Here is a 26,196-nt window from a genome sequence, read left to right as displayed (position 1 = left end):
CCTACTTTATCAGGATGTTCCAAGAATTAAATAAGATAGTATCTATAAACACAGTGCCTGGCACATAGTAAGAATTATATAAGAATTTTTAAACAATTATTATCTTCATTACTAGTAAAACTGAAGGTAAGAACATATTTAAAAATATGAACCTGTTTTTAATCTTTCAGCTATTTCTATGTGATTTCATAATATAATACTGTCACTTGAGAAAGAGGAAGCAGGTTCACAACAGTACAACAATCATTTATCTTTAAACAGTTTAAATCATACAGTCACCCTAGCCCAGCAACCAGATAGACACTCTCAGAATTTCCCTTCCCAATCATAAAGAAAGGGTTGGGTATTTTGAATTTAAACAAATAAAAACAATTATTGAGTTCAAACCCCTAGGTAGGGTTTTTGGACAAAAATTGTTACCTTCTTCCATAATGTGTAATTTAGACTAGAAATCAGGTAGCAAATCAGATTATTAAGAGAAAAGTAAACTATCTGTGAATCAATCTACCAGTGACTAGGGTAAGATTAAGAGGAGAAAAAAAAGGAACATTTTATTCTTCTCTCCCCAATCTGAAAAGTAATCAGAACACTTATCATTTTGAAAAAAAAAAAAAAGTAGGTATGTTTTAGGCATTGTTCTGTTTGCAATTAAAAGGAAATTTGGGTAAATTTACATGTTATTGATTCAGACCTATTGTTCTAGTGTCTCTCAAATTTAAATTACTGATTTGCTAATAACACAAGGGGCATGTAAGTTTTATTTATAACAATACTTGAAAGTTACCCTCTTTCATTATTGAAAATAGCCATGAAAGCACAGCTCTGATCAATCTCAGGCAAAAAAAATTCAAGAAAATAAAATCAACACACAAAGGTTACAAATGGGTCAGATGCCTGCCTAAATAATGCGTCTTAAATATAAAAATAAGTGTATTTCCATTTAAAATTCAACATGTTTCTATGTATGAATTACCTATTATAAAAAATTGAAAGCACAAAGACCTAATGTTATTTCAAACTTGATTATAAACAAGTCACATTACCTTCACCAAAATGTTAAATACCAGAGCACGTAGTTATTTGAGGATAACAGCACTCTTCAATGACTTCTGAATTATAGCAAAAAAAAGTGCATTTCTCTTGTCACACATACAAAGCATTAAAAAAAAAAAATTGACCAGTCTAACCTTGAAAACCTGGGAAGATCAGAGTTCACCAAAGCCCAAAGATCGATGTTAGCAGTATCAGACATCACACAGTACAAAATAAGATTATGAGTTAGAAGTGGTTCACATTATAGCACAAGTTAAACAATAATTCTCTTTGCCAGCATTTCTTACACCTACAGCGTAATCAGTATGCAAACAGAACCATACAGGAGTATAGAGAGCCAAATATTTTAAAATAGAGCTTATTCTATGAAATAAGCTGCTAGTTTTCATTAACTCAAATGAAATGCTACAATGGCTTTCCAAAAGTTAGAACCTCAAAATATGAAAGTTGGAAAGGGAGTACCACTTCACTGATAGCCTTCTACTCCTTTGGGTAAAACTTTTGGGTAAAAGTTTATCTTGGCCTCTGCCATTCTTTAGCAAAAACACAAGGTGCAAATTTCTTGGTACAGGCAGACTGCTCCAAGGAGCTACAGTTGAAGACCTTACCAGGCAAATATACAAAGATCACAGATGACCTAACAGAGAAATTAAAACACAAATATACAATGGCCATTACCAACTGTACTTCTGTTTGTCTTCTTTGAAAATCATTCCATGAAGACAGATCGTGATTTTTAAAAATAATCCATCAAGAAGCTTTCTTCTCTTCCATTATTACTTGTAATATACTCAAAGAGAAAAAACCGATATATGTTTGCTCACCATTGAACTTGAAAACTAAGAGTAGAATTTTCCAAAGATGTGAAGACCATCACTGAAGGGGCCCTTCAAAAATATTTTGGCATGCAATATCCCACCCCAAACTACAGAAAATATCACATCTACTTTATATTATTCGGTGTACATATTAAATTAGACTATTAACTATAAAAAGAAGGATCATTAAAAAGATAAAAAGCTTACAAACAGGACAACTCCTGGTTAATGTTAATTGACTATAAACCCAATTTCCTTTTCTTACAAGTCTTGCTATGATTTATAGGTTGAGGTTTGCAGAGAGAATAAATTGTACTAGTATACTGAATCCTAGAAATTAGAAGACCGAGGATTTATTCTTGGCTCTACTACTTACTTATATCTATGAGATTCTGGGCAATTCAATCTCTCTGAGCTTGTTTTCTCACCCACACAATGGGAATAGTGTTGTCTACCCTAATCTCCTTCAGAGTTGTTTTAAAGATGAAATATATTTTTTAAAATGTTGACCTGCCATGTGCAAGATGACACAGGGAACACAGAGATTAGCTAGACCCAAACTCTGCCTTCACGGAGCGTGATATAAATGATGGTGTGTCATATAAATATAAAACATTACTATACCAAGTAATAAGACTCTTAAAGCATTTGACAATTTGAAATCCAGGAAGCCAAAAAATCAGCTTCTGTTTGTTTAAATGGTTTCTAAATCACATACAGCAAACTGACTCAAGACAACACTTTGAGCAGAGTCTGGCAACACTATTAGCTAGATAAATTAGAATTTCTACTTAAGATAATTCAGTTCGAGTAAAGACATTTTATATATGTGTTTGCTATAGAAGGACCAAAATAAGAACTCTTAGAAAAATATCTCATTGAAATATATGATATTTCAGTCTAAGTCACAAGGAAAACTTCAGATCATATCATAGCAAAACTTCTAAGACTTTAATTTCTAAAAGGTAACATTTTAATGAGTTATATGCCAAGTCAATTTTGTACACGAGTTTCTAAATTATTTCTCAAATGACCTAACAAAGTTTAACTGAAAAACCAAATAAAACAAAAAATCTCTTATACATGAGTAGTAATAATTAAAGATAAGCTAATGAATTGATTGGTAAATTTAAAATCCAGTTTCCACTTAGGGTTGCAGTCTCCAATTGCTGCAAAGAAGAGAATACTACAGATACCGGGTTCCAATAACTGTAATTTAGAGTACATCTTGTAAATAAGTTGTCAAATCAGTTTTAAACTAATATGGCTACTTTCCTTTTTTTTTTTCTCTGAATATATTCTAGAGCCTTGGAATAAAACAATCTTGTGGCTGACAGTAAAGTCTGGAAGTGATCAAGGCAGCAACTTCTATGCAAGTCAGACAGGGGGGGACTCAAAATTACTTCAAAGTATACCTTAGTCTTCTCTTTATCTTGGCAATAGTTAAATAGCATGCATTTGTCTTAATCTTTTTGATGACATCCATTTAGGAAAACACAAGAAACAGTAGGGGTTGATGGAGACTTAAGAGTTAACAGAAAACAAAAAAGCAAAGGCAAGGCCCAGTCTGCTGTGCTAAAAGTCTCCTAAAATGGCAGAAGCAGCTTTGTTCAATCACTTACCATATTTATAACTAGAGTAAGAGGCCAGATCATAAGCATCAAGATATGTAGCTGTCTGTGTGGAAAGATGATATGTTTTACTAGTAGAACAGATACTTAACTAAGTACTGGGGAACCCCAAGTCAGATTCCCTGCTATGCCAGTAACTAACAATATGACCTTGAGCAAGCTTATTCACTTCTTTGGGCCTTAGTTTTCTTATCTGTGACTAAACTTCAGACAGATTCCTCTGAGCCCTCTTCTCAATTAGGCCTTACTCCTTGGGCCCTGTCCTTGGTCTGTTGAGTCCACTTTTAGCAAGAATCTTGCTAAGTCAGTTTAGGGTGAGTTGCCCCCGCCCCCGCCCCCGATATCTGATCACGTTCCTTATTCCTCATCCTTAATATCTAAGTCCTTAGACTGCCTTTAGCAAGACTCTAGCAAGACTTTGGCAAGACCTCAAGGACCCTGATAGCCCTTAGACTACCTTTGGTGAGAACTCTAATAGGCCAGTTTAGCAAGAATCTGTTTACCCTTGATATCTCTTTTTAGTAATTTTTCATCCACTGAGTCCTTTACTCTGAATGTGAAGTTGCTCAGTCGTGTCTGACTCTTTGCGACCTCATGGACTGTAGCCTACCAGGCTTCTCTGTCCATGGGGTTTTCCAGGCAAGAGTTCTGGAGTGGTTTGCCATTTCCTTCTCCAGGGAATCTTCCCATCCCAGGGATCGAACCCAGGTCTCCCGCATTGTAGGCAGATGCTTTACCGTCTGAGCCACCAGGGAAGATCCTTTACTCTACTAGTTGAATAAAATCCCCATTTGACCTCGTTGTACTCCGACCTGAGCTCAGTCTCTCTTTCCTGTTGCAATAGTCTTTCCCCTAATGCAATAGTCTTGAATAAAACCTGTCTTACTACCATTAGCTGGTATCTAGTGAATATCTGTTTGACTAATGTAAAACTTAGGTCCTTCTGGAGTGATACTATATAGTTATATGAAATAATGGGTTTGTGGGGTAGTAATAAATCAAGGAATCAATTCAGATAGAGATAGACTGCTTCCTAAAAAGCATCTTGAAAAAGTATAAATTTTAAAATAAGAAGAAGAGAAAATTTCCTGCCATTCCCAGTAGCTAGAACTCAGGATTATACTTTTTCCCCTTTTAGCTGCTCCTCAGAAATGTGAAAAGGGCTCTTTATCTTGAATAATAAACACATTCAGATATTTGTGATTCTTTTTACTTCTGATTAGGTGAAAATCTTTTAATATTAATCAGCAATTTTCTAATGGGCAGCTCTTGGTAACTATTTCTAGGTGTGTACTGTTTATATGTATAGGATGAAAATAAGATTAAGAGGTTTCTAATCTTTGCTGGTTACACTAAATTTATTTTTAACTCTGAGCCTATTAGTTCATTTATATAGTAGCAGAATTTAGAACTTTGTGACAAACAAAAATGTGAAGGTGGGATGGTTTGAAAAGTTACAAGAGGTATGGTTCATCAAGAATTGCATATTTGCAGGATCTGATAATATATATTATTCTTTAAAAATATCTTTTTGAAGAATAGTTTAATTTCAATAATATTAGCAGATATGAAGCAAAAATAGGAAATACACAGAAAATGTAAAATAGTATATAATATAGTTTTGAATACTATAAATTTCCAACTAAAAAAAACATAAATACATAAATTTTAAAATGATAAATCAGTTTTTCTAAGTAGGTTATTTTGAGTTATTCCAATAGACAGAAAAACTGGACTGTACAAATTCCTAACAACTTTCAGAGATAGACCAACATGTAAGAACTGAATTGGCATATATGCTCTTAAAATATATTCAAATACTTGAAAACATTAGACACATGTGTATATATACCTATATATACACATACACATGTGTATATAAATAATATACACATACATATAAATATATATATATAAATAAAAGAAAAAGTTTCATATTTCATGCAGATACTACTTTGGAGTTAAGGAGCTAACCTGTAGGACCTGGATAGGGATCAAAGTTCACCAAGGCCCAATGTCATCATTAACAAAAAGGAAAAATATCAAAATTGTTAGAAATACCAAGAAACTAAAGCATTACACTAATTTTTTTCAAGTTAAACTTTAATTCAATAAAAGAATACCCTGCAAGTTTATATTCATGCATCTGTATATAAACCAAATTATTGCCACTTCACATCAACATTAAAATAAAAACAGCACATGTGACATATTTTGAAAAGCCAAAAATCATTCTTATAATAATCATTACTATAAGTGCAGACAACAATCAATTCTAAGAGCAACTGGGTTTAAAATTCCATTTTAATTTGTAGTTTATGAACATGTTGAAAGGTTACAAATACTCATCAGATGTGTGTTCTTCTTCTGACTACTTTTGTTATTATTTCTTTTAGAAATGGTAATTTAAAAAAACTTTTATGAATGATGCCTTTATGTTGATATATTTCAAAATAATTTTCAACATTGAACTCCATTACTGATAATAAATAGCCACAGTGCTGATTAAAATACTAAAAAGGAGAATAGTTTGGTTTATTTGAATTATTACATGCATAACCAAGCAAGATATTCGTGTCAATGCTTTACATTACATGCCAGATAATTAACATAGCTGAGAGCTTCACTGATTTTCTTCAATAGTAAAGCAAAGGAAAACTTTATAAATTATACCTTCTATAAATAGTCAGATCAGATAAAATCTGGTTTTGAAAATGATCTTCTGAACAAAGTATGTGATGCCATTGATTCATGTTTTTACAGAATATCTTATTAAAACTGACTGCAATCACTTCAGAGTTTATGGAAATTTGCACTTTTAAATACATTATAAAAATGAGTCAGACCTTCAAAGGATAAAAAGGCAATTTTTTTGTTTCTTTAATTTTACATTTATCTTACTTTAAAAAAATCAATGAGGGCCAAATTTTCAATAATTAGAAATTAAAAAACTGAATATTAAGTCTCAAGTATCTGTTAATAATCTATCTTCAGCGATTGGGCTCAGCGACATTAATCCAGAATGAAAATGAGCATTTCCAAACTTAGTAAAATGAAATGAAACAGCACAAACACAAAAGGAAAAGTGAACATTGGATGCAAAACTGAGACTATTAGAGCAGTTAACACAAGACAAATGAGGTATAGACATGAAGCTGGTATGAAGAGATCACTATTCAATTTAATCATGCTGTGATGTTGAAGATAAATTTGATTGCCTAGCTCCTAGAGAAGATAAATTTTTTTATTGTGCTTAGTGACATGTGCTGATCATATGACAGAACCATAGCAACATTTTTGGTATGGACCACAAGCATCTATTGGGTGATCACTAAAATGATTTCTGTGATAACATGCTGAGCAGCTCACATTGAAAACGCAGCTTGCATTTTGCTGTCAGGTTATCAGTATAGTTTTTTTTTCCCCCCAGTATAGCTTTATTTTAATAAAAAGACTAATAAATTCACTATTTCCTTTTTTTCCTCCAAGTTGGTTTGTTTTAGCTCAACTTTAAGTAAATGATGAAATACATTACTGAAAAGAATTATTAGATGCCATGGAAATGGATGGAGCCAGGAATAAAACAAGCTATTTCTTTTTAAGAAGTTCTTTGGATTGCAGATTTTAACATCCTAAAGACTGAATAACCTGCCAGCAAAAATGGACTAATAAATAGACCATTCCCCTACCACTCATGTACATACCTGGTCTCCCAGGAGGACCTTGGGGTCCAGGGCTGCCTTTAGGGCCTTCCAGAGCTGGACCTGGAGAACCAGGAGGGCCTGGGGGACCCTGCAGACCAGGGAAACCATGAAAGCCTGGTTCACCCTTTGGACCTGGAAGGCCAGGGTTTCCTGGAATGCCAGGTAATCCTTCATCACCCTTTTGACCTATGAAAGCAAAGTCATGTTATAGAACATATTAAGTGATACTGAATACTAATTAGGCTTGCCTGTAAGACTAAAGCTACTCCCACTTATTAGAAAAAATAACAGGATTTACTAAGGTCATTTCTACCTCCTACCAAATTCCCAACCCATCCAGAAAACCCATTTTTTCTATTAGGTTTATCTGTTATCAGAACTATTTGTTAGAGTATGTATAGAAATATAGAAACAATAATAACTTGCATTCTAAAAGATATCCTCTGTGTTAGGAGATAGAGCAATGATCACATGACCAGTAGTTAGGAGGAAAAAAAGGAGAAAAAAACAAAAGTATAAAATATTTACAAGAATAGGTTAGAGATAGCTAGAGGAAATTCCTAACACAAAATATTTTTTAAAAATTATTTATTTTAATTGGAAGCTAATTACTTTATAATATTGTGGTGGTTTTGCCATACATTAACATCAGCCATGGGTGTACAGGTATTCCCCCATCTGTTTTGAGACAAATTTTTGAGACCATTGGAAGATATGGATCTTCAATGGTTGCTGTGAGTCCCCAACGACCATTCCATCCAAGATTTAGAATCACAATCTAGACAAACTGTTTTCAACAGCTTTTCTATACCACTGACATGCCGGAGAGCAATATAACAGTTGTACATTAGAGTAATAATTTTTATGTTGGATTCATAAAAGGAATACAGGAATTTCTAAGTGATCTATGTGTGGTTTGAAAAAATCCTCCATAAATAGCTGATGGTCATTTCAGAACATAAAAATACGTATCTGTACACATTTAGTCATTTAATTAACTACTTGGGGCTTACAATGAGGGTAAAAACAAATGAGGGAGGTAGATGTGTGTGCACACATACCATCCAAGATGCAAGATATAAATTAAAATGGAGTTTTCAATAGACATTTTTATGATTGGTACATATTTCTACAGTTTACTTATATTATCTTGGTTTTGGTTTCCATGGGGAAAAAAAAAGTATTTTTCTTCTGGCTAAAAGAGCTTTTAAAAAATTACTGAAAAAAAGAAAAACTTATTGAAACCTAACTCTTCCTACAATTTTGCTTTCTTTATCATTTCCTTAACATTTATTTATGAGGTTAATGAAGAGTTATCTGTATATTAATTTTCTTAATTGTGCATTTTTTATAGTACAATAGCTTATACTAAGTTTGTAATTAATAAATGCTTCAAGATGTAACTCTAGCTTTGAGTTGTCTGGGGTTGTATGTGGAGATGAAAAAAGTGTACTGGAGAATATTATCTTTTTACTGACTGATTTAACATGCTTTATTAAAGTTTACCAGAAAGTCCTGGAAGTCCAGGGGGTCCTGGGATTCCAAAGCCTGGTTGACCTGTCAGAACATAAACCCAAAACTTTCAAACAGATAATAATAACTGAAATAAGAAGAAATTATTTTTGGATTATTTAGGTTTTTAGCAAATGTTGCAATGTATATCATACGAAACATGGAGAAGAGTTATTTCCAACATGGAACTACAATTTGAACATGAAAAAATTATATAAACTTATATTCTACTTGTGATGAGTATTAAGTATATTTTTAAATACACATATCATATATATATATATGTTTATATATATTATATACATTGCATGGTGAAAGAAGGTCATCCAGAGTAGTTAAAAAAAAGCTAGATAGCTTCTTGACATGGAAAATTGAGCAATAAAAGATTATGGAGTTTTTCATAAGAGGGAGGCAACTTGATTCAGTAAATGTGAGGTAATATTCTCAGGAAGAAGGTAATTAGGAAGGGAGAAGTGTATAGTAGCTTAGAGGATAAGGAAGAATTTCACTATGGGTACTTAAGGGCAAAAGCTAAAGTAGACAAGGAAGAAATTAGAAAATTAAGGACAATTAAAAAAATATAGTACCTGGTTCACCCTTCTGTCCAGCTGGTCCAGGAATACCATCTTGACCTGGTTTGCCTTTTTCACCTGGAGGCCCTGGTGGCCCAGGACGACCTCCACCACCTAAAGAACAGAGTACAGCAGGTTACACTTTTCTTCTCAATTTCCTTTTTCTCCTATATTCACAATTCTTTTGATTTTAGCCTCAAATAATTCTAGCCAAAAGACACAGAGTGTCTCTGGGACATTTCTTTAAGTAATGATACCTTGTGAAAAAGAAATAAAGGATAATGAGAATAAGGAACTGTTTTATCATCCACTCAGTATTCAAACTCACTTTCTCATTTAACCTACCTTTAGAACATGTAAAAAAGCAAGGTGTGTGTGTGGGGGGGGAGGATGGAAGTGGGGTGAATTATAGGCCTCATAGGGGGCCAAAAGGAGTGATTTGCTCAGAACAGTAAACAAGCAAAACTACACTTTGCCATTCTAAAATAATGAGAACTTCTATCTACTATTATAGGATACCTGAAATAACTCTCCTTGGAAAAAGTGAGCCTGAAAAATAAGGTCCCATAATAATAATTTTAAGCAAATCTTATTAAGAATTGTTCATTTTGTATCTAGCAAGTAGTATGGAGTGAATGATCAGCATGTTTGTCTTGAAAACGCGCACAGCTCCCAGAAATGATTTGACTTTCCAAAAATGAATAAGCCTTAATTTTATAGCATGGCAAACCCTTAGTTTTCATTCTTACCTACAGGACCAGGTTCTCCTGGAAGGCCAGGGTTCCCAGGAGGACCACTAATACCTTTTGGTCCAGGAAGGCCTGGGGTTCCTAGAGTAAAGAGCTCAATTTAATGATAAACAAAAACTGCATTGCTTTGAGAGCTACAATTCAAAGTTACAATTTAGAATGTTAGCATAGAAACAGTAAAGAATAGAAAGAAAACCCCCAAACATACTGGTGTTTGCTTGATGATTTAAGAATAATTTTAAGTTTTATATTGATTTATTCAGAGGCTGGCATTATTATATATTCATAATAAAAATAATTACCATCATATTATACTTGTAGAGTTAACTGGTAGGATTCTATTGTATGGACATACCAAAATTTTAAAAATCCATTCGTGTACTGTTGAACATTTGGGTTGTTGTCAGGTTTTAGTTATTATGAACACTATTCTATTTATGGAAACCTGGTCTACTTAGCTATTATGAGTAATGCTTCTATAAATATCTCTGCACTGGTATTTTTGTAGACACAAGTTTTAATTTATCTTTGGATAAATACTTAGATGGGGTGAAACTGCTGAGTCAGAGAATAGTTATATGCTCTGATTTATAAACAAACAACAATATTTGGGAATTCCAGCTGCTCCAGGTTCTTATATAACATATACTGATCCAATTGTTTTAATAATAGCCATTCTGGGCAGAAATGTAATGCTACTTCATTATGGTTTTAATTTGCATTTCTCATATTGATCACTTTTGCATGTGTTTATTGGACATTCATCTTATCTTCTTTTGTGAAATATCTGCTCCAAGTTTTCCTCATTTAAAAAAAATGGACTGCATGTCTTATTATTGAGTTGCAGAAGTTCTTTATATATCTCAGACATTAGTTATTTATGAGATATATGTTTTGTAAGTATTTTCTCCTAATGTGTAGCTTCCCTATTCACTTTTTAATTGTGTCTTTTGATGATCAGAAGTAAAGAAGAACTCAGTTTCTTTAAAATAAAAAAAACAGTGTGGGGCAATCGGACATTTGTATGAAAAAAAATTAACCTTGATCCCTAATCACATGATAAAACTCTTTTTATTCAAGACAGACTATAAACTTAAATATCAAACCTTAAACACTGAAAGCTATAGAAAAAATTAGAATAGTTCCATAAACCTGAGTAGGCAAATATTTCTTAAATAAGATACAAAAAGCACTAACCATGAAAGAATATAAGAAATTAGACTTTAAAATGGAGAAGGAAATGGCAATCCACTCCAGTATTCTTGCCTGGAGAATCCCATGGACAGAGGAGCCTGTCTACAGTCCATGGGGTTGCAAAGAGTCAGACATAACTAACTGACTAAACAACAAGAAGACTTAAAAAAAAGAAATTGGATTTTATTAAAATTAACATCACATAACAGCATTAAGAGTGAAAGGCAAATTTGCAACAGAATCTATTTGTAATACATGTATCTGACAAAGAACTCATATCCAGAATATATAAAGAACTGCTCTGAATCAATACCAAAAAAAAGTCAAACAACTCATTAAATAAGAGCAAAAAGACTTAGAGCAGGCTCTTCATAAAAATGCTACCCAAATGGCCAATAAGTATATGAAAAGGTGTTTAATATTATTGTTCATTAGGAAAATGTAAGTTTAAACTTCATTGGGATACTTCTATATACTGACCAAAATTGCTAAAATTAAAAAGACTGACAATATCAAATGAGGTAAGGATACAGACAAATGGACACTTCGCAATACAAAGTACTAACCACTATATGATCATGGCAAGCCACCAGGAACTACCCGTAGACATTCATACATTGCAGGTGGGACTCTAAGGTATAAAACCACTTTGGAAAACTGACACCATCTACTAAACTTAAATGTACACCTACTTTATGATTCAGTAATTCTATCACATAAAGTTTTGTGTGAGAGAAATGAGTATGTAGGTCCCCAAAAAACATGTTAAAGAATATTAATAGCATCTTTTTTCTTCATAGTTCCAAACTGGAAACAACCCAGAAGTCCATCAAGAAGAGAATAGGTAATTGATTATGGTTTATTTCTTCAATGGAATATTATGGAGCAATGATTAAAAAACCAAACTGCTGACAGGCAACAAGATAACTTTATCTTATGTACATAATGATGAGTGAAAGAAGCTAGACACAAAGATATATACTGTATGATCCCATTAATGTGAATTTCAAAAACAGGTAAAGTTAATTGGCAGTGATAGAAGTTATAGTAGTAGTTACCTGGGAGAGGGAGATTCACTGTGAAGGGGAATAGGTAAATTTCATGGGGTAAGAGAATTGTTTTATACTTTGATATGTGTGGTGGGTACATGAATATATATATATATATGTAAATATTCATCTATTTTCTTGTACATTTTACTGTATCTAGGCTATACTTTAATAAAAAGGTTAAGAAAAAGATAATCAAAGACCCACTCCATCTGTGCCACAGTGCAATCCAAAAATCAAACAAAAATAAACACAAACATAAACAGAGCAGATACTTTATCAAGTTCAGATCACCTACTTGATTATAGTGCTAAGACCCTTTGCTTGCACAACTCAGTCCTTATCATTTGAATAAACTGTATAATTGTTCTACCAACAGCTACCAACTGTGTGCCTGAGGACACACTCTAAGAGAATCAGCAGCAGGCTACAGAACGGTAGTGTACATTACCACCTACAAAAATAGTAAGGCCTCTTAACTGACTTGTGGCTAGCAGTTAGACTCAAAAATGCTCCACCAGTCTCTCTGCCCACAGGATATTGTGCTGCTGAATTGGTAATGCCCATTTTCATTTTCTATGGAAAGAAATGTGGGCAAAAAAAGAAAAGTAAAAGAGATAGTTCAAGATTGCATTGCTGGTCAGTATCTGAGAAATAGAACAGAGGTCTGTCAACTAAGAAGTTGCTTTATGACACAGATTAGAGTAAATAAGGAAGGAAAGAAAGAAGCATTTAAGAAAAGTAGTATTACCAGGGAATCCAGGAAGGCCTGGTTGTCCTTTTGCTCCAGGGGTCCCCGGTAATCCAGGCAAACCAGTTTCTCCCATAGAACCTTTGGTACCAGGGTTCCCTGGGTATCCAGGCAGACCAGGTTCACCCTAAAAATATGAATAAAAAGATAAAACTGAAGTCTGTACATGATTTGGATTATATAACAACATAAAATTATTCATAGAGCTTTTACTGGATGTCAGGTATTCTGTTAAGTGCTTTACATAAATTGCTTCATTTAATCATCAAAACAGCCCTTTGAGTTAGGCTTTATCATCTCTATTTAGAAATGTGAAGATTGAAATCTTAGAGAAACTCAAGTGCCTAAGGTCTGGTAAGTAGCAGAACTGGGATTTGAACCAAGGTCTGTCAGATTCCAGATCTCATGCTATTCCCATGAAACGTGGATGCATTATTCTCTTTAATACTAACAACTCTATAAAAAAGATACTATTATCCCCATTTTACAGTGATATAGCTAGTAAGTGGTGGAATCCGAATTTGGGTCCAGGTAGCTTGATTTCAAAACCTGTGTTCATCATCCCTAGCATGCTACATTGAAATTAATTGCTTACAATAAGCGTGCCACATAATAACCACAGTAGGTTCTACTGTAAAAGAAAACTTTCATCTTCACATGAAGAGGTCTATGAATTCTTCACTAGACATCTCAAATCCCCAAATTGTCCATGAAAACTTCCAGGATAAAGACAGCTTACCCTAAAAATTAGGGTAGGTTCTTATTCCATTATGTTTATAATGGTTTCACATATGCATGTCTTAACTCTTCAACTACACTGAAAACTTCTTTGTGGTCAGAGATAATTCATATATAGCTACTTTTGCTCAACAAATATTTGCATTGTTTTCTTCTAATAAAGCCTTAGAAGAATTCATACCCATTTTCACAATTAAAACAATTTTTCCCAATAACAATGAGAATATATATGATAATACTAAATCTACCACAGTGTTCCCTGCTCTGCTCATGAGGACTGTGACCTGTCCAACAAAGTATTCAACATCACCTACTGAATATTTCCTTCTTCATTTAGTGCTTCTGCTTGTCTAGGGGCATAAGATCATCTATTTGTGACTCAAATGTTTCCACATTATGTTAAAAGCTTTTTAAATAAATGACTTTTCTCCTTACATCCTATTTTTAAAAAAGTTAACAATCTCGCATTTGGAATACATGTATTTTTGTCTGAACACTTATAAATCAAACATGTGGCACATTTTTACACACATAATAGGTATACAATTAAAATTTGGATTGAACTGGTTCCATCTTGGGTATTTACACAAAACGCTTTGAATAAAGTATCATAATTCTTGTTATTCATGAACCAATGATATTTATATATCAAAATTAAAAAACAAGAAGAAAATAACATTATCCTGCTAGTGGTAAACATACAAGGCAGTAGACAAACTTTTGATTATTTATAATGAAGTATGTTAAATTCTACAAAAAACCCCATATTGCAGTTTCAACCAGTACTTGTTTCCTAATACAGTTCTTCTTACCACCCTATGGCTTACTCCTTCAAACCAACTAAATTGTAAAAAAGAAAGGAAATATTTCACTAAAACTTCTGAAAAGGACTAAAATTTTCTTGCTTAAGTTTCATCTAAGCTTTTATTATTTATACACTTGCAGAAAAAATAATGAGTTTCAAAAAAATATATGCAAGATGTGAAAAAGAAGAGAGCACTCAGAAAATCAACAAACTGGCCAAGAATCCTGTAAATCATTCTGAGAAGGGAAAATTCTAGTCTATGTAATATTCTCGGCAAAAGCTAGGCATGACTTCAGTTCAGTTAGTTCAGTTGCTCAGTCGTGTCCAACTCTTTGCAACCCCATGAACTGCAGCACACCAGGCCTCCCTGTCCATCACCAACTCCCGGAGTTTACTCAAACTCATGTCCATCAAGTCGGTGATGCCATCCAGCCATCTCATCCTCTGTCGTCCCCTTCTCCTCCTGCCTCCAATCCCTCCCAGCATCAGAGTCTTTTCCAATGAGTCAACTCTTTGCATGAGATGGCCAAAGTATTGGAGTTTCAGCGTTAGCATCATTTCTTCCAATGAATACCCAGGACTGATCTCCTTTAGAATGGACTGGTTGGATCTCCTTGCAGTCCAAGGGACTCTCAAGAGTCTTCTCCAACACCACAGTTCAAAAGCATCAATTCTTCGGCACTCAGCTTTCTTCACAGTCCAACTCTCACATCCATACATGACCACTGGAAAAACCATAGCCTTGACTAGACTGACCTTTGTTGGCAAAGTAATGTCTCTGCTTTTGAATATGCTACCTAGGTTGGTCATAACTTTCCTTCCAAGGAGTAAGCGTCTTTTAATTTCATGGCTGCAGTCACCATCTGCAGTGATTTTGGAGCCCCAAAAAATAAAGTCTGACACTGTTTCCCCTGTTTCCCCATCTATTTGCCATGAAGTGATGGGACTGGATGCCATGATCTTCATTTTCTGAATGTTGAGCTTTAAGCCAACTTTTTCACTCTCCTCTTTTACTTTCATCAAGAGGCTTTTTAGTTCCTCTTCACTTTCTGCCATAAGGGTAGTGTCATCTGCATATCTGAGGTTCTTGATATTTCTCCCAGCAATCTTGATTCCAGCTTGGGCTTCTTCCAGCCCAGCATTTCTCATGATGTACTCTGCATATAAGTTAAATAAGCAGGGTGCCAATATACAGCCTTGACATACTCCTTTTCCTATTTGGAAACAGTCTCTTGTTCCATGTCCAGTTCTAACTGTTGCTTCCTGACCTGCATATAGGTTTCTCAAGAGGCAGGTCAGGTGGTCTGGTATTCCCATCTCTTTCAGAATTTTCCAGTTTATTGTGATCCACACAGTCAAAGGCTTTGGCATAGTCAATAAAGCAGAAGTAGATGTTTTTCTGGAACTCTCTTGCTTTTTCGATGATCCAGCAGATGTTGGCAATTTGATCTCTGGTTCCTCTGTCTTTTCTAAAACCAGCTTGAACATCTGGAGGTTCACAGTTCACATATTGCTGAAGCCAGGCTTAGAGAATTTTGAGCATTACTTTACTAGCTTGTGAGATGAAGGCATGACTTAAATATACTTAAACCATAAGTATCTACATTTATTCTAATATCAAGCTTTGATATAATTCTTCTAAAATTTAGATATAATTGACATATTAGTTTCAGGTGTACAACATAATGATTCAGTATTCATATATATTATGAAATGATCATCATGGTAAGTTAATACTAATCACCACACATAGTTATACAACTTTTGCTCTTGTGATGAAAAGTTTTAAACAATTTTGAATATACAGTATAGAATTGTAACTATAATCACCATACTGTATATTATATGCCCATCACTTACTTAGTTTATTGCTAGAAGTTTGTACTTGTTAACCCCTTTCATCTATTTCACCCACCTCCACCCACCCCTGCCTCTAGCAACCACCAATATATTCTCTGTACCCATGAACTTGGTTTTTGTTTATTTGGTTTTATATTCCACATATAAATGATATCATATGGTATTTGTCTTTGACTTATTTCATTTAGGATAATACCCTCAAGGTTCATCTAAGTTATCACAAATAGCAAGATTTCATTCTTTTTTATACGCTACTTCTTTATCCATTCATCTGCCAGTGGACATTTAGGTTGCTTCCACAGCGTGGCTATTGCAAATAATACTGCAATGAACAGAGGAGTACAAATATCTTTTCCAGTTATTCTCTGGATAAATACCCAGAAGGGGCGCTGCTGGATCACATGGTGTGGTTCTATCTTTAACTTTACGAGGAACCCTGGTAGTGTTTACCATAGTGGCTGCACGCATTTACAGTCCCACCAACAGGAGGCAAGGGTTCCTTTTCTCCACATCTTTGCCAGCACTTGTTTTTTTTTTTTTTTTGATAATAATCATTCAAAAAGGTATGAGGTGAGATCTCATTATGACTTTGATTTGCATTTTCCTGATGATTAGTGATACTGAGAACCTTTACATGTACTTGTTGGCCATATGTATGCCTTTTTAGAAAAAATGTCTGTTCAGATTCTCTGCTCATTATTTAATCAGGTTGGTTTTTTGTTATTGAGTTATTTGAGTTCTTTATATATTTTGGATACTAACCTCTAATCAGATGTATGACTTGGAAATTTTTTTCCCATTTAGTAGCTTGTCTTTTCATTTTGTTGGTTTCCTTTCCTGTGCAGAACTATTTTAGTTTGATGTAATCCCACTAATTTATTTCTTCTTGTTTTTGTTGCCTCTGCTTTGGTGTCCAGTTAAAAAGCTCATGGCTAAGACCAGTGTCAAGGAGTTTACTATGTGTGTTTTCTTTTAGTTTTATGGTCTCAGGTCTTATGTTCAAATCTTTGATCTATTTTGAGTTGATTTTTGTGTATGATGTAAGATAATGCTCCAGTTTCTTCCTTTTTTTTTGCATGTGGCTGTCCAATTCTCCCAACACCATTTATTGAAGAGACTGTCCCTTCTCCACTCTATAATCTTGGCTTCTCTGTTATAAGTTAATTGACCATACATGCCTGGGTCTATTTCTGGGACACCTATTCTGCTCCATTGATCTATGCATCCATTTTGTGTGAATTCCATACTGCTTGTTTTATTTCAGCTCAGACAACGTTCTTTCCCTCTTACTCTCCCAAAGGAAGAGAACAATCATCAGTGACTAATGGCAGTTGCAGGAGCAACACCAACAGCTGGCTTCATATTCAGGAGAGACTGCTGTGCCTCCTCCTTGTGGTTTTGGGTAGTCCACACATTCAGAGAAACTTCTCTAGTAACAAACGACAGAAATGATCCCTGAAAGTATAGTTTTCATCCTGTTTTGATTACTATAGGTTTGAAATATAGTCTCAAATCAGGGAGTATGATGCCTCCAGTTTTGTACATTTCTATTGCTTTGGCTATTTTGGGGGCTTCCCACATAGCTCAATCAGTAAAGAATCTGCCTGCAATGCTGGAGACCTGGGTTCGATTCCTGGGTTGGGAAGATCCCCTGGAAAAGGAAATGGCAACCCACCCCAGTATTCTTGCCTGGAGAATCCCATGGACAGAGAAGCCTGGCAGGCTACAGTCCATGGGGTTGCAAGACTTAATGCTGTCTTTGGCTATTTTGGGGTCTTTTATGATTCCATACAAATTTTAGGATTATTTGTTCTATTTTGTGAAAAATGTCATTGGAATTTTATAGGGATTGCCGTGAATCTATAGATTGCTTTGGTAGAATGAACATTTTAACAATATTATTTTTTCCAATCCATAAGCATGGAATATCTTTACTTTTGTTTGTGTCTTCTTCAATTTTTTCATCAATATCTTACAGTTTTCAGTGGATAGGTCCCTTTGTTAAATTTATCCCTAGATCTTTTATTCTTTTTAATGCAGTGATAAATGGAATTGTTTTCTTAAGTTTTCTTTCTGCTAATTCGATTAGTGTATAGAAACACAACAGATTCTTAAAATATTTATTTGGCGTCCTACAAATTGAATTTGTTTATTCTGATAGTTTTTTGTTTTTTAAATATATAATATGTCACTTGCAAATAGGAACAGTTTTACTTCTTCCTTTTCTATTTGATTGCTTTTTACTTCTTTTCCTAGCCTAATTGCTCTGGCTAGGACTTCCAATGCTATGTTGAATAAAAGTGCAAGGGTGGGCATCCTTGCTTGTTCCTAATCTTAGAGGAAAAGTTCTCAAGTTTTCACCACTGAGAATGATGCTGCTGCTGCTGCTACTAAGTCACTTCAGTCGTGTCTGACTCTGTGTGACCCCATAGACGGCAGCCCACCAGGCTCCCCGTCCCTGGGATTCTCCAGGCAAGAACACTGGAGTGGGTTGCCATTTCCTTCTCCAATGCATGAAAGTGAAAAGTGAAAGTGAAGTCGCTCAGTCGTGTCCAAATCTTAGCAACCCTATGAACTGCGGCCCACCAGGGTCCTCCGTCCATGGGATTTTCCAGGCAAGAGTACTGGAGTGTGGTGCCATTGCCTTCTCCAGAGAATGATGCTAGTTGTGGGCTTATCTTGTATGGCCTTTATTATGCTGAGGTATGTTCACTATATGCCTACTTTGCTTTTTTTTTTTTTTTTAAATCATATGTGGGTGTTGCATTTTTTCAAATGCTTTTCTGCATCTATTGTGAGGATCATATGATTTTTATCCTTCATTTTGTTAACATAGTGTATCATATTGCTTGATTTACAGAAGTTGAGCCATCCTTGTGACTCTGGAATAAATTCCTCTCAATAATGGTGTATGATCCTTTTAATGCATTGGAGTTTGGTTTACTAATATTTTATTGAGGATTTTTTCATCTATGTTTACTAGTGTAATTTTCTCTTTTGTGGCGTCCTTGTGTGATTTTGGTATCAGGGTAATGCTGGCTTCATAAAATTAATTTGGAAATGTTCCTTTGTCCTCTAATTTTTGGGAAGAGTTTGAGAAGGATTGGTATTAATTCGTCTTTAAACTTTTGGTAGAACTCGCCAATGACACTATCTGGTTCTAGACTTTTGTTTGTTGGGAGCTTTCATATAACTGAAAATGGAATATATATCACCCCTGATGAGTCAAATTTAACATTGTGAAACTAACAAATACAGTAGCACTATAAGACTAGAAAGCCATTTTTTAAAACTTTTAACTGGAGGATAATTACTTTTCATATTGTGTTGGTTTCTGCCATACATCAACATGAATCAGCCATAGGTATAATACATATGTCCCCTCCCTCTTGAACCTCCCTCCCACACCATCCTTCCCCTCACAGAGCTCCCGATTCGAGCTCCCTGTGTACTATAGCAAATTCCCACTGCCTATCTGTTTTACATATGGTAATGTATATGTTTCCATGCTACTCTCTCAATTAATCCCACCCTGTCCTCCCACTGTGTCCACAAGTCTGTTTTCTATGTCTGCATCTCCACTGCTGCTCTGTAAATAGGCTCATCAATACCATCTTACTAGATTTCATATATATGCATCAATATACGATATTTATTTTTCTCTTACTGACTTACTTCACTCTGGATAACAGGCTCTAGGTTCATCTACCTCATTAGAACTGACTCAAATGTGTGTTTTTTTATGGCTAATATTCCATTGTATATATGTACCACAACTTTTTCATCCATTCATCTGTCAATGGACATCTAGGTTTTTTCCATGCCCGAGCTATTGTAAATAGTGTTGCAATGAACACTGGAGTACATGTGTCTCTTTCAATTATAGTTTTCTCAGGGTATATGCCCAGTGAGTGTGATTTGTTGGGTCATGTGGTTCTATTCTTAGGGTTTTTTTTTGTTATGGAAATCTCCATACTGTTCTCCATAGTAGCTGTATCATTTTACATTCCCACCAACAGTGCAAGAGGGTTCCCTTTTCTCCACACCCTCTCCAGCACTTATTGTTTGTAGATTTTTTGATGATGGCCATTCTGACTTGTGTGAGGTGACACTTCATTGTAGTTTTGATTTGTATTTCTCTAATAATGAGCAGTGCTGCGCATCTTTTCTAGTGTTTTTTTAGCCATCTGTATGTCTTCTTTGGAGAAATGTCTGTTTAGGTCTTCTGCTCATTTTTTGATTGGGTTGTTTTACTGATGTTGAGCTGTATGAGCTGCTTATATACTCTGGAGATTAATCCTTTGTCAGTTGTTTCAATTGCAATTATTTTCTCCCATTCTGAGGGTTGTCTTTTAATCTTGTTTGCTGTTTCCTTTGCTGTGCAAAAGCTTTTAAGTTTAATTAAGTCCCATTGGTTTATTTTTATTTCCATTACTCTAGGAGGTGGGTAAAAGAGGATCTTGCTGTGATGTATGTCATAGAGTGTACTGCCTGTTTTCCTCTAAGAGCTTTATAGTTTCTGGCCTTACATTTAAGTCTTTAATCTAATTTGAGTTTATTTTTGTATATGATGTTAGGAAGTGATCTAGTTTCATTCTTTTACATGTTGTTGCCCAGTTTTCCCAGCACCACTTATTGAAGAGGGTGTACAGATGGAGAGATATACCATGTTCTTGGAATAGAAGAATCAATATTGTGATGATGAATGTGCTAACCAAGTAATCTACAGATTCAATGCAATCCCTATCAAACTAACAATGGTATTTTTCACAGAACTAAAACAAAAAAAATTCAAAGTTTGTATGCAAACACAAAAGACCCCAAAGAGTCAAAGCAATCTTGAGAAAGAAAAAATGGAGCTGGAGGAAGCAACTTTCCTGACTTCAGATTGTACCACAAAGCTACAGTCCTCAAAACAGTATGGTACTGGCACAAAAACAGAAATACAGACCAATGGAAGAAGAAAGAAAGCCCAGAGATAAACTCACACAACAATGGGTACCTTATCTTTGACAAAGGAGGCAAGAACATACAATAGAATGCTTTTTAACAAGCCTGAAACTAGAACTGCTTTCAAGATCACTGTGTGGTATAACAGGCAGTCCATGTAGAAATACTTGTCAGGTTGATAACTTTTTTGCTTTTAAAATTCAAATTGGTAAACTAAGAGCATTTAGATCATAGTCATTCTCTACTATCTCTTAATAACAGGATCTCCCTTCCATTCCATGCAATAACTTAAGACTTGGAATAAAATATCATGCTGACCCCAATACACAAAATAGAAGACATCAAAGTTGGTGAAATAGCTAATACTCTTTGTTATTGTGTTCCATTGTAATATTGAAGAAGCACTGCCAGTAAGGGAAAAAAAAATAGGATAAGCTGAAAATATTTGATGAGAAAGAATAAAAACCATACTTTGTTTTATGGCAAGAAGAGTATTACAATAATAGTCCAATCATTTGGAAGCTGTGGTTCCCACATAATTATTAAATTTTTACAGTTAAATTTATATTTGCAGATTAAAGATACAATGAACCAAGCCATACATAAGTTCTTCTTTAGTTAGGAAATATTAATGATAGGGATACTAAAGAGTGAATGCAGAGATACTCGTAGTTAACATTTTACTAAATGATGAGGCAAAGGCAGTATAAAATAATATCTTCAAGTCTGCATGCTACTTACCTCTCCCAGGTAGTGAAATTTTAAGCTAATAGGGACAAATTGATAAATAATGGCTCAAAGTTGCTTGAGTAGGCCAAAATATGGTACATGGGATTCAAAGTACATGTTAAGGTGATGAATTTAGAGAAAAGGTGATCAACTTAGAGAAAAATATTATGAACTACGTTTGTAACATAATAGGCCCCATGGTATTCTTCACCACCCAAGGAAGCTAAAATCTTTAGTAACTATAGGTCTATTCAGAAAAATCTATTCTTTATCATGCAGCCTTGGTAAATTGTATGTTTTTAGGAATTTGTCTGTTTCAAAGTTATCCAATTTGCTATTGTACACTTGTTCACAGTACTCTCTTTTTTATTTCTGTAAATTTAGTGGTGATGTGCCCTCTTTCATTTCTAATTTTAAGTATGTGAGTCCTCTCTCTCTTAGCCAGTCTAGCTGAATGTTTTTCAATTGTGTTTATCTTTTTGAAAGAACAACCTCTTGGTTTTATTCATTTTCTCTATTCTTTTTAATCTCTACTCTATTTATTGTTGCTTTAATCTTTATGATTTCCTTCCTTCTACCAGTTTTGGGGTTGAGTTTGTTCTTTTTCTAGTTCCTGAAGGTGTAATGCTAAATTCTGATTTAGGATCTTTCTTCTTTAATGCAAGCATTTACACTATAAATTTCCTCGTTAACATTACTTTTGCTGGCTCGTATAAGTTTTGGAATTTTGTGTTTTCATTTGTCTCAAGATGTTTTCTAATTTCACTTGTGTCCTCATCTTTGCCCCACTGGTTGTTAAGAGTATGTCCTTTAATTTCTACATATTTGTGAATTTTCCAGCTTTCCTTTTGCTGTTTACAATCTAATGTAATTAGAAAAGGATCTTTGTATGGTTCCAATGTTTTAAAATTTATTAAGACTTATTTTGTGGCCTAATGTATGCTCTGTTCTGAAGAATGTTTCTTGTGCACTTGAAAAAAGCTGTATACTCTGATGTTGTGAGATGGCCTGTTCTGATGATAGCCATTCTGGCTGGTGTGAAGTGATATCTCACTGTAGTTTTGATTTGCATTTCTCTAATAACTGGGGTGGCATGTTCTGTATAAGCCTGTTAGGCCTGATTGACTTTGCCCATTTAAAAATTGGTCTACTTTCTTATTGAAGTAGAGTTTTCTAAAAAATAAATTCTGGATACAAATCTCTTGTCTGATATATCATTTGCAAATATTTTCTCCATTTCTCTGGGTTGTCTTTTCACTTTTTGACATTATCGTTTGCAGCATAATATTTTAATGTGGTTCAATTTATTTCTTTTTCTTTGTTTGCTTGTGTGTTTGGTGCCATGTTTAAGATATAATTATCCTAACCCAAGGTCATAGGATATGTTTTCTTCTAAGATTTTCTGCTTGTCAAAAAAATCTATCTAGGATTATAACAAGAATTGTTCTGTCTATAGTATGATTGGATTTTAAGAAGGAGTAATGGGAGCTAGAAACATTATGCCACATTAAAAGAATATAGTCATTAAATATAAAAGTTATAGAAATCTTAGATACTATCTAGTCCACCTCTCTCATCTCACAAAGATTATGTATAGAATACTTTATAAAGTGTTTTTTAATCTAGTTGAAACCTCACAATATCTCTGTGTAATAGGTTATATAATTCTTCTTTCTATTTTACTGACAAAGTAATGAAGATAGAAAAGAATTAAGTGACTTACAAGGTCATTCAGACAGACTCAGGACTCAAGCTTCTGCCTATTAATTCTCTGTCCAGGGTTTTCAGTGTACTTATATTAATTATACTTTTTGACTAACAAGGACACTCTCTTATAAAGTGTGTCATTTGTAAAACAAAGTACCATCTGACCTTTTACCACTTTATCCTTACTTCTTAACAACTCACTAATTACAGAATTTTTTTCTATACTTGACATCTCCTGATCATACTATCATGTTCCTGAAACTTTTATTCTACTCTTCTTTTACAGTAATAGGCAGGAAGTCCTCATTTTGCTCAATAGTATGGGACTACAAAAATGAAAATGTAAGATGAAACCATGTAACAAGATTTTAAAAAATCAATGGGAAAAACATGATTCTATGACCTTTAAAAGTTTTTCTCATAACATTAAAATCCTCTTCACATCAGTTACATATATAAAGACAGTCAAGTTCATATGTTGATCATTTAGTCTTCACTAGCTTTCTTGGCTGCACATCTGAAGTCTCTAAAATGGTGGCAATGTAAACATTTCTTTGGTTGGCTATTTCGTCTCTAATTACATCTACATTAGATATAAATTTCACTTCCAGTGTTATTACCTTTCCTTTTTTAAACTGCACTTTCATCACTGTTGATCAGTTTTCTCTTTGATTATTCACTTTTGTTAAATTTCAAGTTGGTTTGTCAATGAGAGACAGAGGCAACACACCTACATTGCTTTGCTGTCAATGCATGATGGGAAAACAGATTCACAGTGACTAATTACTGACAGAATTTGAAAGAAGTGAAATGACTGCTCACTGATCATGATGCACAGTAGTTCTTTACATAGTGGTTTAGGGACTGAAGACTAATATATCATGGTGACTTAAACCTGATCTGTATTGTTGTGGACTGATGTCATTTAACTAATTTGTGGTAACAAATTTGGCATGTCAGACTGTACAAAGCAAAGACTGCCTGCATCTATTAGAACTGAGTGTAAGATCTTATTTTTTAAATGTGTCATCATTTTAAGATAAAATAATACCATCTTAAAGAAACAACAGAATACTTCAAATACATGACTTCCTGGTTTTATCAACTCTGCAAGTATCCAAGCTTAGTGTAGAATTTGCTTATTGAAATACATTTGTAGGCTGCATAGAAAAACTAAGAGTTAGCATCTTACTTAGAGAGTTGAATACATTGTGGACACTGGCTAACTGAAACATGTTTTTCTGCTGAATTTATTATAATTTCAGAGATGATTTGTTATGGTCATTTTGGTTCCATTATATGGATGCTAAAATTCTCTCAGTCTAGAAAAAATATGGATAAACATATTTATAAAATTTTTAAATGAAATTTAAAATCAATGAGTAAAGAATGGAGTTTGTAACAAATGGTTTTAAGTTATACGGATAATTTATTTGGGAAAAATATATAGTTCCTCACCTCACACAACATATAGAAAAGAAAAATTTAAGCTCTATACTGCTAATCTGTAATTAATAAGCAGAAATTTCTCTTGATTACTTCTTGCAATAAGTTGACTAGGCAATCAAAATATAGCCTTTTGCATACTATTAACAAGAAATTATCTTAAAAATATTATTCAATGAATTCTTATCTCAGTGAGAGCTTTCACTAATTCCACAATTACTTTTCTAATACTCTCAAGTTTTGTGTTGTAACTGAATGATTGAACATCATTGCTGCTGCTGCTGCTAAGTCACTTCAGTCGTGTCTGACTCTGTGTGACCTCATAGACGGCAGCCCACCAGGCTCCACTGCCCCTGGGATTCTTCAGGCAAGAACACTGGAGTGGGTTGCCATTTCCTTCTCCAAGTGAAAAGTGAAAGTGAAGTCACTCAGTCATGTCTGACTCTCAGGGATCCCATGGACTGCAGCCTACCAGGCTGCTCCATCCATGGAATTTTCCAGGCAAGAGTACTGGAGTGGGGTGCCATCACCTTCTCCATTATGAGACAAACAATTCACTGTGAGAAGACACTTGCAATGTATATAATAGACAATGGACGCATCTTGGTTAGTTATAAAATACTTCTGCAAATAGGAATTACTACCCTTTTACATGGAATTAAGCAGTTATCAAATATTTGAAAGTTCAGTGATTCTTAAACAAGTTCTAAATTTGATCCCTTGAGAAATAACACCAAAGGTTTCACAGTGACTAGCGGCATAGAGGGATATGTAAAACTGTTTCGGAGAACCACTTCATACATGCATTTAAGAATACTATTTCACTTTCATTAATTTTATAAGTTACTTTGCTTGTAAGCCTCTTCAAGTTAGTTGATAATAATATTAGGACAAAGACCAACAACTCCATCACTAAAAGGGAAAGGAA

General features: G+C 34.2%; 1 protein-coding gene and 1 non-coding gene across 2 annotated transcripts in view; both read right to left on the bottom strand.

Moving 5' to 3' along the window:
- Positions 1–26,196, bottom strand: part of COL4A5 (collagen type IV alpha 5 chain) — a 245,546-nt gene that overhangs the window by 17,516 nt on the left and 201,834 nt on the right. Inside the window, exons 37-41 of the mRNA XM_061409403.1 lie at positions 13,034–13,160; positions 10,040–10,120; positions 9,306–9,404; positions 8,713–8,763; positions 7,207–7,392 (exon numbers count right to left, since the gene is read on the bottom strand). Coding sequence (XP_061265387.1) covers positions 7,207–7,392; positions 8,713–8,763; positions 9,306–9,404; positions 10,040–10,120; positions 13,034–13,160 — 544 coding nt within the window. The remainder of the gene's footprint in view (positions 1–7,206; positions 7,393–8,712; positions 8,764–9,305; positions 9,405–10,039; positions 10,121–13,033; positions 13,161–26,196) is intronic.
- On the bottom strand, positions 17,697–17,907 carry LOC133243637 (small nucleolar RNA U3). The gene has a single exon (XR_009735182.1). It is a non-coding gene; the product is annotated as a small nucleolar RNA U3 (small nucleolar RNA).

The sequence above is a fragment of the Bos javanicus genome, chromosome X, assembly GCF_032452875.1.
Source record: "Bos javanicus breed banteng chromosome X, ARS-OSU_banteng_1.0, whole genome shotgun sequence".
In the NCBI taxonomy this organism is placed as follows: Eukaryota; Metazoa; Chordata; class Mammalia; order Artiodactyla; family Bovidae; genus Bos; species Bos javanicus.
The sequence above is the reverse complement of the archived record's forward strand: the minus strand, read 5'-3'. Positions and strand labels throughout refer to the sequence as shown.